This window comes from Gallinula chloropus (genome assembly GCF_964237585.1).
Source record: "Gallinula chloropus genome assembly, chromosome: Z".
Lineage (NCBI taxonomy): Eukaryota > Metazoa > Chordata > Aves > Gruiformes > Rallidae > Gallinula > Gallinula chloropus.
The window spans coordinates 35,117,947-35,134,938 of NC_140089.1; the positions used below are offsets into that span (position 1 = coordinate 35,117,947).

At 38.4% G+C, this 16,992-nt stretch overlaps 1 protein-coding gene across 1 annotated transcript in view; it reads right to left on the reverse strand.

Annotated features, from left to right (window-relative positions):
* The window catches only part of TTC39B (tetratricopeptide repeat domain 39B), a gene marked incomplete at its 5' end in the record, with an annotated part of 72,185 nt that overhangs the window by 12,748 nt on the left and 42,445 nt on the right, over positions 1-16,992 (reverse strand). The window contains 11 exons of the mRNA XM_084277881.1: positions 71-232; positions 547-606; positions 693-760; positions 1,661-1,769; positions 3,345-3,410; positions 5,144-5,249; positions 5,421-5,485; positions 7,044-7,111; positions 8,341-8,417; positions 9,666-9,797; positions 11,783-11,887. Coding sequence (XP_084134007.1) covers positions 71-232; positions 547-606; positions 693-760; positions 1,661-1,769; positions 3,345-3,410; positions 5,144-5,249; positions 5,421-5,485; positions 7,044-7,111; positions 8,341-8,417; positions 9,666-9,797; positions 11,783-11,887 — 1,018 coding nt within the window. The remainder of the gene's footprint in view (positions 1-70; positions 233-546; positions 607-692; positions 761-1,660; positions 1,770-3,344; positions 3,411-5,143; positions 5,250-5,420; positions 5,486-7,043; positions 7,112-8,340; positions 8,418-9,665; positions 9,798-11,782; positions 11,888-16,992) is intronic.

The following is a 16,992-nucleotide window of genomic DNA, read 5'->3' on the forward strand; positions in this document are numbered from 1 at the left end:
GAACTGAAATGCAAAATTAACTGTGGAGAGGCTACTGGTATATTGTAACAATGTCCACCTGCCCATTTACCTTAGACCACCTGCTCTCTTTGCTGAGCAGGTCTGCATACCGATATGCTTGGAGCCAGTTCTGCTGGAAGGTGTAGCACCACATCAGTTCCCAGTAACAGAGATGATGAATCTGTTTCCACTCTTGCTGTGCTGCTATGCATTCTTGGAATCTCAACTGCGCCTACGATGTAGTTAAGTAAGAATAATGAAAATTGGCTCAATTACAGCTCCACATGAGACCCATGTCTAATTACAGAGCAAATTCTTTCCTAGCACCCAACTGGAGAACACCTGACTAGTAAAATGAGATAAACTTCCCTTTCAGTCTCACTTACAGAGAGAGAGAGCTGGAATCAATATTGACACTGAACATGAACAGGGGGAAGAACATAATTATCAGTCCAACTAAAATAAGTTACTTAGATGAATCAGATATTTTTCCCCAAGTTGAACACTGAGCAAATAAAAATCTTAAAAAGAAAAATAAATATTTACCTTTTCAAAATTTCCTTTCAGTATGTCTATTCTGGCAGCATAAAATAGAATAATGGAACCCTTGAAAGGAGAGGAGAAAAATACCAGTTACTATTTTAAGCTTAGGGAAGTACATTGCTGTTATAAAATTTATTGATAGTACACACATTTGGAAATTTCTGGAGGTAGGGTTCAAGGAGACTGTCTGCTTCCTGAAGGTTGGCTTCCCCTGTACCTAGAAAACATAACAAACCAAACTGAATGTACTTAAAAAAACCCCAACAACCCAAGCCTCGCAGATTAAGATTTTTGTTTGCAAATCACATTATGGCTTGAGCAGACTAATGGATGACTGGTTTTAAGCAAAAGCAGTATTACTTTATCATATTGTGCTACCATAAAACTGAATTCTTGTCCTGAAAGTACTAAGTGTTTTTAAGATAAGGAAATGTCTGTAAGTAGAAACAAAACAGAATATAATAATATTTTTTAAACTGTTCCATTATAGATCCTAGTTATATTTTTAAGTCCCCTTAATTGCTTTAGCAGGTCAGGAACACAATCCTCAGCTGCCTTCTTTCCTGATTTTGAGCTCAGTAATGAAGTACAGGTGATACTGAAAGAAATGAGTTCTCCTTAATTTCCTGATGAGCCTGAGCAACAAGGAGTAAAACACTTCCAAACTGAAGAATGTGAAAATGTATGTTAAAGTTGTATACAGAATTGGTGGTGAAGTTTAGCTCCATGTGGCAAAAGCAGTTAATTATCTACATGTTTGTACTTCCAAGTAAATTGTTCAGGAGTACAGACTTCTTTCTGGATATGGTTTTCACAATAGCTGACATTAATTTAAGGATAAGAACTTGTCTGAACTTAAAAGTTTCTTGTAATGTTTTGCTGTTGCGTGTTGAGACAGCCCTGAAAATGGAACAAGATGTTGGTATAGCGATATCTACTCTCACTGTTTCTGCAGACATAGCTTTGTCAGAGATAATAGTTTCAAATCATAATTAAGCATATAGCAATCTCGTTACAAAGCTAATAGGCCACAGCTTAGAGAATTCAGTTTAAAAAAAACAAACCACAATTATCTATAACGTGTAGCATGACTGAACAGCTACACAGTGGGTCTCACCAAGGATTAAGGAGACGTAAGTATGATAAACCAACAGGGTGAAAGTACACAGAATGGCCCTCAAACTGCTGCCAGATGCGCCTTCCCGTAGTTGACAGAGGCCCAACTCCTAAGAAACATCACAAACACATGCAGAATTAACTATCAGTATACAGTGTTACTGTTAATAGTTCCTGGCTCCCCCAAATCCAGTTTTCCTTTCAGATATGAGGACTTCATAATTCAACACCTTTTTTGATCTCAAATCCAACATAACTTTCTACCAGAACAGTTCTGTCACTGCTAACAGCACTCAGGGAGGAAAAGATTAAGCTAATACTGAATAAAATTACTCATGCATTTCAGTGCTCTGGTGAAATGGAGACATCACACAGACCATGCAGACACACAGGTCTACATCCCTTCCCCGCTACTTTCTGGCTATGAGCCTTTCAGAATAGAGTCTTCAAATCTATGTCTAGTGAGAAGCTCTCTCAACTGTTCAAGTACTACTTATTGGCAAGAGTCTTCCTTCACAGAAACCTCTGGATATCTTCAGTTTTCTTCCATCACTATCTGGTCAAAATATTTCTGATCAAAACATTATCTCTGCTGACACACCAACCTCTGGACACCATTTGCAGGAGCTACAATGGAATTTGTGAGCACTGAGAAAAGGGGGATTATTGAGACAAGACAAGAGCTCCCATGCTTAAGAGCAGCAGCTCTTCAGAACCATCTCAGATTTTAACATTTTTGCCTCAAATAAATTTAACAGGAGTTTAATTGCCTAGCAACTGGATGAGTTGTAGAATTCAAACACCATTCACAAAAACAAGCGTGATACTCCAGAATTGTTCTTATCCTTTCAGCTTTTATTGCCTTTTCAGTCAGGGCAAAAATATATACTATGGAAGAGCTTCAGCATGAACCAGGTCTTTCACAGGAAGAAAAAGAATGGACAGGTCTCTACATAAGCAGAACAATACTTCTGGACAAATTAACAGCATCAAGACCATATGGTGACTCTGTGTCATCAATAACTTGAAGTTTAGTTATGTGTAAGTCTGTGGGTTGCATTTTTGGGTAGCTTTTTGTTTAATTTCTTATGAATGGCAAAAAGTTTTAAAGGGCTGTGAGATACTTACAAAACAAGGCTAGGTTTAAAAAAAACAAGGCTGTGATTAGAAATCCTTTCCTAATCCATGAGAAAAAAAAAAAAAAAAAGAAAGATGCACTGAGATTCCACAGTGACAGACGACATTCAGAAAGTCTTTCTCCCAAAGAAATGTGCTGGGAGCATGGATGGGAAAAACGTACAATTGTAACTCTCCCCTCAGTTACTGTTATGTGGAACGTTCATTTCTTATTGTACAGGATAGAGAAGAAAGCTGATATTTTCCATTTATGGATCACAAAAAAGAAAGAAAATTGCAATCTGAAGTGCAATTGCATTGCAATCCCCTCTTAAGCACAATGGTCATTTCCCACAGTTGTTCAAGATGAGGATATCACTATATGTGCTTTTATGCCTGCATCATTAGCTCACACATCTTTTTAGTGACACTAAAATACTGATAAACAAGATAGATCATTACACTTTTAGTGAGAAATAGATCATGTTAAATCCATCCAGTCTTTATCTAAGAAAACACTAATTTGAAAAAAAAAAAACAAAACCAAAAACAAATATCAGATCCAGTACCCTATTCCCAGAAAATCCAATAAACTCTAAAAGTCGAAGGATCCTTCCTGGTAAAAGCGACAGCATCTGAAATACATTTAAAAAAAAACCAACGCCAAGGTTACACACATTTTTAAAAAGTGAAGCTACTATAAACCCATTATGAACCATCATAAAGCCAAAAAAGCCAACTGCTATGTTAAATGTCATTAAACATCAGTGAAAAAGTAGAACACAGAAGAACTTTTAAACAGGCACACATGATCAACAATATACAATCAGTCAGCAGCTTCAGAGAAACTCAGCCTTTTGATGCTCATCCAGCACAGAAACATCTAGACCAAGTCCAGCTGTGCTTCTTTCAGATAATGACAGATTTTTCTGTCCTCAGCTGAGGACAGAAAAGATTGTTTGAAAATTGTGGGTCATTTGGAATGAAAGTATTATCTATTTTGGTAGTACTTAAAATTTATAATTGTCATCTTTCTTTACTCCAAATTATGAGACACAATGGTATCACAAAAAGTTCTACAGATTCCTATTGTGTGAGCACTGAATTAGCAGACCAGCAAGCATACATGTTTTAGAAATACTAACTATTGCTATCAACCTTTCATCCTCTACTGCACACACTTTTTCTTCCCTTTGTAACTGCATTCCCCACACCTTATACAACAGAAAACTTACAAAGAACGCAACCACCTTTCCAAGCAGCATTACAAGAAGGTCTATTTGAATGTCAGTTTTTTAAAGCTCCGTTCACCCTAATGAATTCTGCCCAGCAGAGATTTATTCTCTGTTAAACCTCCTACCAAGGAGACTTCACTAAGAACAGAAAGTGTCAGAGCACTTATGAACACACACAACTAGTAGCTACTTGGCTTTTAAGGACTGTCAGGTACAGACAGATGTGAGGTTTTCTGACCATAATCAGAACTGGCCAGATCTAATCTGGAATGACACAGAAATTAACATGCCTGCAGAAATCAACTCTCACTGTTTTCAAGATATGGAAAGTCAACTGCAGTACACTGTAAAGAAAGCAGCTAAAGGATGTACCCAGTTTTCTTTTGCACACAGTAAATTACTGCTCACTCTTCTGAATTTGTGATCATCGATGCCACTCTAAAGTATGCCATTGAAGCAAAAGAACAGCATGCACAGGGGTTTATAAATATGTACAGAGTGAGAGTCAGGAGGATAAAGCCAGGTTCTTCTCAGTGATGGCCAGTGATAGGACAAGGGGCAACAGGTGCAAGCTGGAGCATAGGAAGTTCCATGTGAATATAAGGAGGAACTTTTTTACTGTGAGGGTGATGAAGCACTGGAACAGGCTGCCCAGAGAGGCTGTGGAGTCTCCTCTGGAGACATTCAAACCCGCCTGGATGTGTTCCTGTGTGATTTAGTCTAGGTGATCCTGCTCTGGCAGGGGGGTTGGACTAGATAATCTTTCTAGGTCCCTTCCAACTCCTAATGTTCTATGCTTCTGTATTAGAGTAAAAGCAGCTGCTCCAGGTGTCTTGTAACAAACAGCATAAATGCTTTAAAAACTCCTGCCACATTCAGGTAAAAGTAGCTGCTTTTCCTCTTGAGAAATACATAAATTAGCCCAGAGAATTAAACACAATGCAGAATAAGTTAGTAGAAAGATCCTAGAAGGCATGCATGCAAAAAGCCACTGATGTTCTATTTCATAAACCTTTCGAAGTCTGTATCTCCATTTTACGCATGTGTAATTTTAAAGACAGGATTACAGTATCTGCAAAGAGAGTCCTACAAAATTATCCCAAGGGTCTTTCTGTAGTCTGAAAGAGTCATACCAAGTTGAATGCTCCGATTCCAAGTTTTACTCCACCTTCAAACTGGTAGTAAGTTTCATTTTTGCTTTTGTTCCCCTGAGTCATCTGTAGCACCTGATGACATTCTCTTTTGATGCAGGGAAAAAAAAGGAGGGAAGGGGAAACATGACTTAGAAATTATATGAATTTATTATAATTATGGTTGTTATAAAAATAGTTATTTTTGTTTTGGAGGCATTAATGCAACTGCACCTGCTTATACTACAACATTGACTCTAAATGTCTTCTAATGGCTTACTTGTATATTTGGTAACTTGTCCTAATCTTGAGGCCTCCTTTGATAAAGTTGATCATGTTTTCATCCTGGAAGAAAAAAAAAGTACAAAAAAGTGCACTCAGCTATAACATACAGTGCATACTTTAAAACTTGCCAGCTACATTTACTTTTATTTCTAACTTAACAGTACTTGGAAATATTGTAAATGTCTTTCAATTACTAGACTCTTCTCTAAGCCTGAAGTTAACACTTGCTTTAAGTTGTCAGGGAAACATTTCTCTGGTGCACGTTACAAATTTTAGAACTTAAAGAGAGGGGCGGAAGAGAGAGAGGGTCAGTTAGTTCTAAGAGAATTTCCAACGCATGTGGATGAAGCATGGAAACTCTCCACCAGATGGTGCTGAAGGAACTTCATATAAAGTTTAGAACCTGATTCTGACACACGCAAGCGATCCCGGGACCTGGCAGAAGAGAAACCGAAGAACCCCCTGACCAGGTGAAGACCCACTCCTGACAGAAGACAGCAGACACACGTACTACCCAACACGTGTGCTTATCTGCCCCTAGAAAAACAGATGGACTAGCCATCAGAAACTAATTCCTGAAAAGCAACACGGTTAACAGTTCAACAGGACAGAACCTTTTCTCTTAGAATTCACACAAAAGGGGACAATGTGCAGGTGTTTCTAAAATGCACATTTAAATACTCAGGGACAGCATATATGGTGTGGAAAATCATCATCAGAAAAAAGGCTCAGAATCATCAAGCAGAAGAAATTCTGACTTCCGTAAGAGGGTCACCATTTCAAAGGATGTCAAGTGTTTTTCTGCAAGACCCAACACCCAAACACAAGTGTTTTATTATAAGCATTCTTGATACCACTTTCTGAATGGTTACTTGTGATCTCAGTGCCTCACTTCTCCCTCACAATTTATATCTGAAGGGATTATCTAAAACACTTTCATTAAACATCTGTAAAACGCTCACATATGTAAAAGAAATACGGCTAACAACTCCTGTTTTCAGTCATCAGTTTTCAAATCCTATTTGAAGAAACTTTAGGAATGAAGTTTCTGAACCACAAGCTAAACAAGATGCACCAGACACTATCAAACAGATCTTTCTGTGAACTGAACTGTTAAGTTAGCAAAACTAAGTTAATTTTATAATCATTCATTAATATATGGTTCTTGACACTGCATCAAAAGTATTTGGAAAGTGATACTGAATTGGAGACACATCAGTTGAAATTGTGTTAGCTGGGAAATATCCTACCCTTTTCATACCCAAGATGACTTGCATTTTCAAACAAGTCATTTCCTCATATTTGAACAACATTTTAAACAAGTGCTGGACACAGATGTGATGGAAGTCACTTAAACATACCATCTGTATAAGGCTGCAATATAGCTTAAGTTTTTTTGTTCCTGGGTATTAGTAACATATTTGGTTATTCACATAAACAGGATTTTGTTGGGTAGTACAGCACTTACTGTACTTAGAATATTTGAAATAACATTCATTCACTAAGAAAAGCTTTGGGTTTTAAATACCATTATCTATTGTGGGAATTGTATTTTACAAGTACTAACGTCTCTCCATTAAGCTGCTACACAGAGATACAAGATAAACAGTTGAATTACCTGTACAAAGGTGAGAGCTGCTTTCTGTAATAAGCATTCAGCATAGCAGATTTCAGCATGCATTTCCTCTATATAAGAAAGAAAACTTATTTACTGTCAGCAAATTATAATCAATATTATCTCTGGGAGTCAATGGAACAAATAACTATTACCAAGAAAAGGAGAGGAAAAAAAAAAGGCAAGATTCTGCCTTTGCTGCTTTGATAACTGCTGAATAATGGCTGTAACCCACAGACGCCAATAGAATTCTTCTATTTCGCTTCTTCTCAGACAAAAACTTTGATCTTCCCAGAGCTGACTGCAGCCTAACAAAAAAGCTACTTGTCATTCTGGTGGATGATCTCCTGTACTTTTCCATTTATCCTCATTTTAAATATCAGCCTACAGCAAGTAGGTTTTCCAACTCTCCTTCTACCTCTCAAGAAAAACTTTCACATAAGAATGGCAACACTCACTGTGGCTCAGGCTTCGCTCCTAAGTCCAGTAAGAAGTTGTAAACAGGTTTTCACCAAGTCATGCTCAACAAAACAAAAGCCCCAGGACCACTTTCTGTCCTCATGCAGCAGTAACGTACGTTTGGCGTAACACACATGAGATGAGTTACTCTGCACCCACCCATGCTCCAAGACCAGCCCCATGCACAAGGCTGCTGCATGTCCAGTGCACGTGTGGTGAATTTGATGTGCCCAGCAATAAAGAGGGTTCTTTGGTGTCAGGTTAGGAAAAGAATGCATACTTGATTCTGCCCGAACGGAAATAGGAGATCAGCATTTTCAGAGCCATGAACAATGTACTGATACCATTTCCCAAAATACCTTAAGGCAAAACAGACAAGCACAAAACTCGTTAATATATTCAGATTCCAATTAAACTGCTAAGGACATATTCCACAGCATCAATGATTCCTAAACTTTTGGGAGCTGTCCTAAATTTAAGGAAAAAATTTAAAAAAAAAAAAAAAGGGGAGAGAAAAAAAGGAAAAGAAAAAAAAAAATCTCTCAATCTCTCTTCAGTCCTGTAATGTGTTGTGAAAGTCATTCCTTTCGTAATCTGTGCATACTCAGAGCCAAAAAGAAAAATTAGCATGAATCCTCCATTTTGAGAAACTCTGCATTCAAATTTAAAAACAAACAACAAAAAAACACCCCAGAAGAGCCACACCACAATACAGGTGGTTGGTTTGTTTTTTACTGTAAGACACTAGTCAAGTTACTGAGGTAAGCACGTTTGCACACACTTGGTACCATGGTTTTGAGCAATTCTGAAGTTTATTTTAATTGTATTATAAACCACTTACCTTCACTCAACTGATCCACTGACTGTTTAGAAACTAGATTGGACAAGGATTCCACCACTGTGCTTCTTTTCCTGAATCTAAATCCATCATACAAAGAAAATAAACACATACAGAATGAGTGACATTTCAACACAAACATGAAGTTTATTATAAATAAATCTTAACCATTGATAATCCCTAATTTATAGATAATTGGGGTTTTTTGGTAATGTGACTATTTGCCAACAGCTGCAACTCTTTGAGTGGCCTAATCAGCACCACTCACATTTATCTGGGCTCAGAGGACCTAACCTTGATTGATGTTACAAACATGCATTTAACCTACTGTCAGTGTACAACAGCTTCCACCCCACTTCCCACCCGCCAGCTACAGAGGTGTCTCTGATGCTAGACAAGACACCTGAACTGGACTTCAAAGTTTCATTTACTTTTTTCCACTTCTTAAACTTGCATTTGGCATTAGAATGAAAAATCAAAAGAAGCTGTGCTTTCAACATAAAATGAAAACATAAATATTTCAGTGTTTTATGGCATTTTATGCCAAAACGGAAAGCAAAACATATTTTGCTTTCAACATCTCAAGTGCCCATGTTATAAATTGCCAGTGTATTTTAGTACATCATTCCAAAAGCAAATTTGTTACTATTTACAGACAACTCAGCTTTACGATGAAACTAAAGACACAAATCTACATTCAGAAAAGGAATGTATTTTGTAATCCAGAAAGCCACTAATTATAAAGATACTGAGCATTAGCTTATCATTTGTTTACTGCACTCTGAAAAAATCACTGGGTCCTGACAATGAGATTTTGACACTACGGGTTAAAACAATGGATACAAAAAATATCATCAAGGCACATGTAGTTCTGGCAGTTCTTCACCCTAGAGTGTTTGATTGCCTTTACCTTGCATTTTTATGAGTTTCGTGACAGACTAGACCAGAGTACTTATGCACAAAAGTATCTGTATCCTGCAGAGACAGAGGTCCTGATTGAAATCAAGTACAAAGAGGTATTAAATTTTTAGGCATACTAAACAACAGTAGTTGTTAATAGGAATAATAGCTCTTTAATTTTAAAGGCAAGGTAAAACACATACATTTGTGACAATAAGCTCTGATTTTAGATGAAACCTCTGTACAACCTTAATCCTATTAGACTACTGGATCTACCTTTGAAAACAACTGTTACGAGTGTTTTCATGATGAAAAGGAAAATTCGGAGTATGTGGCTTTTAAATTGATCCCCATGGAAAACAAAAAGTCACAGATTCAAAACACTTGGTGGATGAAGTACTTCACATCTGTTCATTGCCTGGGCTTACCTTTGGCAGGTTTGCAAAGCTTCTTTCATTGTAGAAATTCCCATTTGTATATCCTGCTGTTCAAAGGTCATAGCAGCTTGCATAACTAAAATAGTGCTGTACCCAAGGGCATGGTACATGCTATCTTTAGACCTAGGACAAACATACAAATCTTGTGCATTTAATCAAAACTTCAAATTACAATACAAAATCAGATGCTGAAACACTTGCATTAATTTGTGATGAGACAGAATAAAGCAGGAAAGTAATGGACATGAAAACACAACCTAGTAAGTACCATCTTCCACTGGATGCTATGTGTCTGCCTCTACATAACACTGTCACAGCAAGTTCCAGAAAATATCCAAACTGGGTTACGCAAATATCGTCACTTAATTATTTCCCATTTATAGTCCGTTGCTATATCTATTTAATTTCACTAATTAAGCTTTGAGATGAATACTTGTTCATCTGCTTTTACTTACCAGAAGGCCTTCTAACACTGCTACTTCATCCAAAGACACAAAAGTCTGTGTTTGTGTCATAGAAAAGACAGTACACACATGCTCAGTCTTGCATAGATGTCTACATTGAACCTGTCTGGCTTTGACAACATAATTACAGAACAATTTAAAAAGTTGTTGGAAAGTAGCCATGGGAGGTTATATACTCAAATATACCAGTTGCCAGAGCAAGATTGCCAATGCTATGTCAGACAAACTCAGGTTTTGTCTAAGCAAGCTTCAAGATGTTCAAGAAAATGAAGACTGCATACCCCTCTGGCAGTGTACTATTGATCTGCTTTGTCCTAATACCCAGTTTGAGCCTGTTAAGTCTATTTTGACAACATAAAACAAACCCAGCTCTCCTAAGTCTTAATTAGTCATATGTTCTAGTCCTCTAGCCATGCTGATAGCCCTCTGTTGGATCCTCTCCCATTTCTTTCCCCTAAATCAAGAAGCCACTTGCCAAATACACGTTCGAAGACAGGAAACCCTGGCAGAATCAAGGTATGTAGACTCTTAGACTAAGTGATTTTTTTTACAAAAGTACATCAACACTTTCCTTAAAATTCTTACATTCTTTAAAGACTTAAATTTAACTTTCATTAGAAGATTATTTTTCAGTACAACAATTGTGGGGCTTTTGTTTTTTTAAAGGCTTTTTGTTTTCTTGCTAGACTTGATCCTCCTTTGCAGATTAGTTGAATATGCTATATAATAGTAAGTTGAAAGTCTACTAGCTGCCACAGACTCAAGCATCAAAATCACAGAATTCATAATTATTTTTCTTCTTCCTTGCAAACAAACTAAAACACTTCACTGCACATAAAAACACTACTGTATGAAACAAGGTTTTGGGGGGGGGGGGGGGGCATCGTTTGCTTTACAACACTTAATTAAATATATACCTTCAATGTATAACTTACTATTTTGCATTATTACCCAAAATAGTTTTAGGATACATATACATGGAGGTGGGTCATCTCGAAGTACTGCTGTATTGCAAATAACACTGTATAACCCTCGTGAGAAAGAGCTTGGGTGTTAAGTAGAGTTAGTTTGAAATGATGTTATTCCTGCCTACCTCCTTTACACTTGAGCTCTCCATACCACTAAAAGCAAACATTTTAAAGCTGTATCATCCTCCCAAGGTTTCATTTAACTGTTCCTCCACCTGTCCATACTACCAACCTAACTTCAACCACCCATCATGCTTAATCCAGTTTTACTGTTGCCAAACTGTGGAGTGAGAACTTCACCTTAACTCTAGCGCAACAAGCTACAGATCCCTCTCACTGACACATCCCTCAACATCACATGACTCTGAGACAGACAGCGGAAGAACAGGAAGTGCAGTTCAGGTCCCAGTCCTAAAGAGCAGCCATCCAGATTGCCTCCCCACACAGCCACAGCTAAGCTAGGTTTATCCTACAAACCTTTTGGTATTCTTTAGTTCCCTACATCTGCACTGCCATGCTTTTCTTCTCACTGGAGCAAAGGCAACAGGAACAGGCAGAATTAGTCAATCAAAAGGTGAGCTTTAAAGGTAAGCCTTTAACTTTTGGCTACTAGATGGCATGCTTTATGATTTTCACTATCTGCTTGCAGTAACTTCAGCAAATAGCAGGACCTCACCATGGACGAAGTAGTTCCAGGGCTTCAGAGAACTTATTGTTTAGAAATAAGTTCAGTGCCATTGAACATTCTTCCAGAGCGCACTTGAGATCCATCTTGGATGCCCTGAAAAAAAATAAACAAAAAGAATTTCTTAGTTTACTCAAACTGGAAATAAACAATTAAAATCCAACCCCCACACACACCTCACCCCATGTCTTTTGCAGCAATTTTGTTATTCATTTTTACAAAAAGAAGTCACATGCTTAACATTTCATCCATGCTACAGGGATGTGCCCTCCTTGCTTCTTTAAGTGATGCTCATGGCTTTGCCCTCCTTTTACTAAACAGTCAATACACAATGCAGTCATTGTCACTGCTACTTACATAACACAAACACTCAAAACTTATCACTTTGTCCAAGCTCTCAATTATCCCTATCAGTACAAACTCTATTTCACACTCCATACTCAGATTTCTCAAGTGAAATGACAAAACAATATTTCAATCCAAGAAAGCAGTAAACAAATGCTCGCTCTGCAAACAGCTAAGCCAAAAATGGTCCTGTCAGAAGCCTGCAGCTATGCCAAAAGCTTTTCTTTTTCCCAATTCACTTCAAGTAAAATCACTTGCACTTAATTAAGAGAAAGCCACCTAACAAAACTTCTATCTCTACCAGTTTTGCGTGAAAGACTCTGGAGCACTCAGAAATTGCTCCATGAGCAGAACTGGTGACAAAGTGGACATTCACAGTAGTGAGGAACAGTTAGAGGCTGGATCTGGAAAAGATGATCTGTCCACAGCTTTAAAACAACAGGTTTAGGCTCTATAATGGGCTTTATCCCAGTAAGGTTAAGCAGTGGTAAGCAACAGATCATGTCAATGAGATAAAATATTTAAGTGCTGACCAGAAGAGAACCACCCTGAAGGAAGAATTTAAGAAGAGAAATGACAGAGGACTGCAGATGCTCTAAATCTGACAGTAACACACACACAAACAAACAACTCCCCCAAAACAACAGAAACCAAACAACCAAGAAAAAGGGACATGTGAAAATATGGATATGCTTTTATCATCAAGTTCCCCTAGTCTCCTCCTCTTTCTATCATCCAAAAGCTTTAAAAACTTTGGCTCTGCTTTTTGTATGCTGTCTGGGGCAGAAAACTGGGACAAGCCTAGAGTATATCCCAAAACACTTTTTCACCTTTCTTTTCTGTTATTTGTTAGTGGCAGTACTTGAAAAATTCCTGTTCTGTAGATAAATAAAATCTTTAACTCACTTGGTAACTACCTGATATTTATTACTGAACATAATGAAAGGCAAATCTCATCCTACAAAATGAAGTAGGGAGCTACTCAACAGTTGAAAATCTGTCAGTTTTACCATTAGACTGTTACCAACAATTTTAAATGCAATTTCAATACCTTTATTTTCTTTCATACCGGGATTCAACTTTATTATTATATACACAATTTTAAGATTTATGTCATTTTATAAAGCAAAAGTTCTTAAAATTTGAAGCATTTACAGCTCTGCTTCAACTGCTACCTTTAGCCACTGGAAATGTGTGGTGCTTTAGCCCAGGCTGGAGGCCAGACACCCACCAGTCCATTACTCTCCTTCTTCGTTGGACAGGGAAGAAAATATATATATGAAGAGGCTCAGGAGACAAAATAAGGACAGGGAGAGATCATTCTGTCAGCAATGACATGGGCAAAACAGAGGGAAACTACATAATTTATTACACTACACTACAAAGAACAGTGAAAAACTGGAGTCAGAAGCATGACCAGATCTTAAACCAAATGCAACCAGATCTTAACTTTCCCCCCACCACTCCCTTCTTAGCGGACTTTAGCCATGATCTTGCTCCCTTCTTCCCCCCGCGCACAGCACAGGGGGGGCAGGGACTGGGGAAAATGGGGTTCTTGGTTACTTCTTCATGAGCTGTTTTCCTTTTCCAGATCCTAAAACACCTCTAACCTCCTCCCCTGCTCCTTCTTAGCAGACTTCACTCTAATCATAATTTCATTCTCTTCTTCCCCCCAACAGCAGCACAGGGGGAGAGGGACTGGGAGATGGGGGCTTCATTCAGTCCCCTGCAAGTTGGTTTCCTTCTCGGCCAGGGCTGGGGGGAGGGCATTCATTCCACACCCTCCCCCTGCTGCACCGTGGGGTCTCACCCATGGGAGACAGGCCTCCATGAACTTCTCCAACGTGAATCCTTTCCCACAGGGCTTTATCTCTTTATCACTGTGTCTCTCAGTCCCAGTCCTCCACAGGACTCCAAGCCTCCCCCAGCAAACCTGTTCCAACGCAAAACTCTCCCTCAGCTCTGTGTCTCTGATTCTCCTCATGGCTGCAAGTGCTGCCAGGGGCTTGTTCCAACGTAGGGTCACCGTGTCTTCTCAGTATCTCCACCTGCTCCATCCAGCGTGGAGCCCCTCCACGGGCTGCAGGTGGGGTCTCGGCCTTTTCCATGGGTTTCTCCACAGGCTGCAGGGGCATCTTTCTCTCCGGCACCTGGGCCGCCTCCTCCCCCGCCCTTTCCCGGCCTTGGTGTCTGCACAGCTCGTTACATCTTCTCGCTCCCTTCTCCGGTGGCAAAATGCAGCTGCTTCTGGGTTGTTTTCTCCTACATGTGACTCTCAGAGGCGCCATGACTGTCTCTCAGGCTGCGACTTTGGCCTTGAATTGCTCGTTGCTTATAGTTTAGGCTGGCAGAAAACTGTAACTGCTGCTTAAAGAAACCGTCTCAGCAGCACAGCCTCACAAAACCGCAACAATATGCTTCCACATCCTTCGGCTACACACGGCAAGAAAGGTCATACTCTCAATGTAAACTACAGCCCTGGTCCCCAGCTGCCCAGCAAAAGCAACACTCTTCACACCAGCAGAGAAAGGGCACAGTGATGATCCAGGCCAACCAGAACAAGCCTTACCAGCAAAGCAGACACCTCTTTTCCCATGTTTGTAGGATAGGGTTCCTGCCAGCCCATCACACCCCAGGGTATAGGTACAGGTACCAAAGTCCTTATCAGCCTGTACCATTTAGTACTGTATCACAACTGCAAACTGTGTTCGGGTTCTCTTCATTGATGGCCTGTCACCAGTAACATACTGCCCTGTTGCCATTATCGGTTTATATTCTCTCATTTAAATATTATTTAAAAAGATATCTCAATTGCCCTCCAATTCCCTTGAAAGTGTTTCAGGGAAGTTACTGTGCAGCAAGTTTACTTAGGTTTTTGTGTCAATACACAATTCCCAGTAACAAACAAAAGTCCTTCAGATTAAGAGCAGTATCTTGAGACCAAAAAAAGTCAGCATTTTGCTGTTGTTTACATCACTCTTCGTATCCTAGACTGCTCTGAAATACCCAGAACATAAAGGTAGAATTTATATTTCAGGCTACATTGGTTAATCTTACTTAATCTGTTATCTACACTTTTTTTTTTTTTTTTAAACCAAGCAGATCCGTTAACCATAGGAATCTATTATGGTCTTTTATTTTTATTCAGAAATCTTTACACTGTGTATTTAAATATAACCACAGTGCTTTTATTATAAACTTAGCTTTGAGACTACTTCAACTGAAGAGTTAAGAATCAACTACAAAAAAATCAAGTTGTTTCTTTGGTGGTTTTGTTGGGTCTTTTTTAATTTTCAAAGTCCTAAATCTTTTGGTACATAAGCCCCTGTGATTAATCTTTGCAAGATAGATGGTAATTAATGTTTCTCAAAGACAGAGGTATTATCTGAGTGAATCCATGGGTTTATTCTTCAAGATTCCGCCACTACATGCACTACACCAAAACCTTTAGAAGCACATCTCTCAATGAAAAACTGAGAGGGGGAAGAAGAAAGAGTAGTGGCCTTGTTCCAAGATATTTACAAAATGAAACCTCATTTTCACTATGCTTTCAATAGGATCATGCACAATTTTTAGATTCCCCCTTTAATACAGTCTGCTTAATCACTTCGATCTTTCACTTTCTCTTCTGTCTCTCAAACAGCCCTAATAATTATTTCCATTTAGCTCCTCCTTGGTGAGGGGAAGAGGAAAGCAGTATATGAAGCAGATTAATGTTTATCTGAAAGCAGCAATATGCTGTAGGTCATGTTGCATTTAAGAACTTTTTTCTCCATGTTTCAGTGGACACAGCTTTTAATCTTTGTGATGATATTCACACTGTAAGTAACGGAGAACTTTACGCTTCTCAGACTTAACAAACATTTGAAAAATTAGAACATCAGACATTAAATTGTAAATGCAAATCACCATGTTCATGCCTTGCATAGATTTACAGGCCAAAATGAAAACTTTCTTATAAGTCTAACAGACACCTTCCACCATTCCCTCATGAAACATTAACCTGCAGACAAAGAAAGCTATTTAGGTGGGATGCAGGGAATACGTTTATCTCCTCACACAGCAAATTCATACCATCTCAATTTTAGGAAAAAGAAACAAAGCAACCTACCAAAACCAACTGCAAGCTCATTTGGTATTTTGCACATTTGCTCTTCTAAACCCAGAAAACAAAATAACCTGGCTGAGCATTTAGTTTGGATACCTGCCAAAGCCTCAGCCTGCTAACACCTTTTCATACTCCCAAAGTAAAACTCTTTCCAGAGTCTGGATCAAGAAAACAACATACTACAGATTATGAAGCATCCCATCTATTTGGCAAAAGAATGTATTTAGCACCTCACACCTTCTCTGCTCAACTGGTTAAAGGTTTCCAGTTAACAACCACCATCAGAAATAGTTATGCTTAGGATCCTACACCTCCTATTCAGTAAGGCAAAATTGAAGTGTTTATCAAAACTAATATGAAAAAAGCAATTATATTTTAGGGCATTGAGACTCTAAATATGTAAACAGAAGTCCAAATTAAAATATTCACACAAGCAGTAGAGAAATGTACATATTTACATGTCCTCTTCAAATGTTTTAAATAGTATGTCCTGCAAAGAATGGTGCTAATAAAGTAAATATGACTTATAACAACTGGAAGTTTTGCAAAACACCATTTTATTAACTAATTCCATGAACACCACCTGCTAACAAATAATTTACGAAGATTTAATTTTTACCCAGAGATTTACAGGCCTTTTTTTTTTTTTACTGGTACACAAGCAATGACCCAAGTTAGTCCCTCAATAACACACCATCACCACCTCTGTGCTTCTATATGGCTTTCACTTTTTTTTTTTAAAAACACA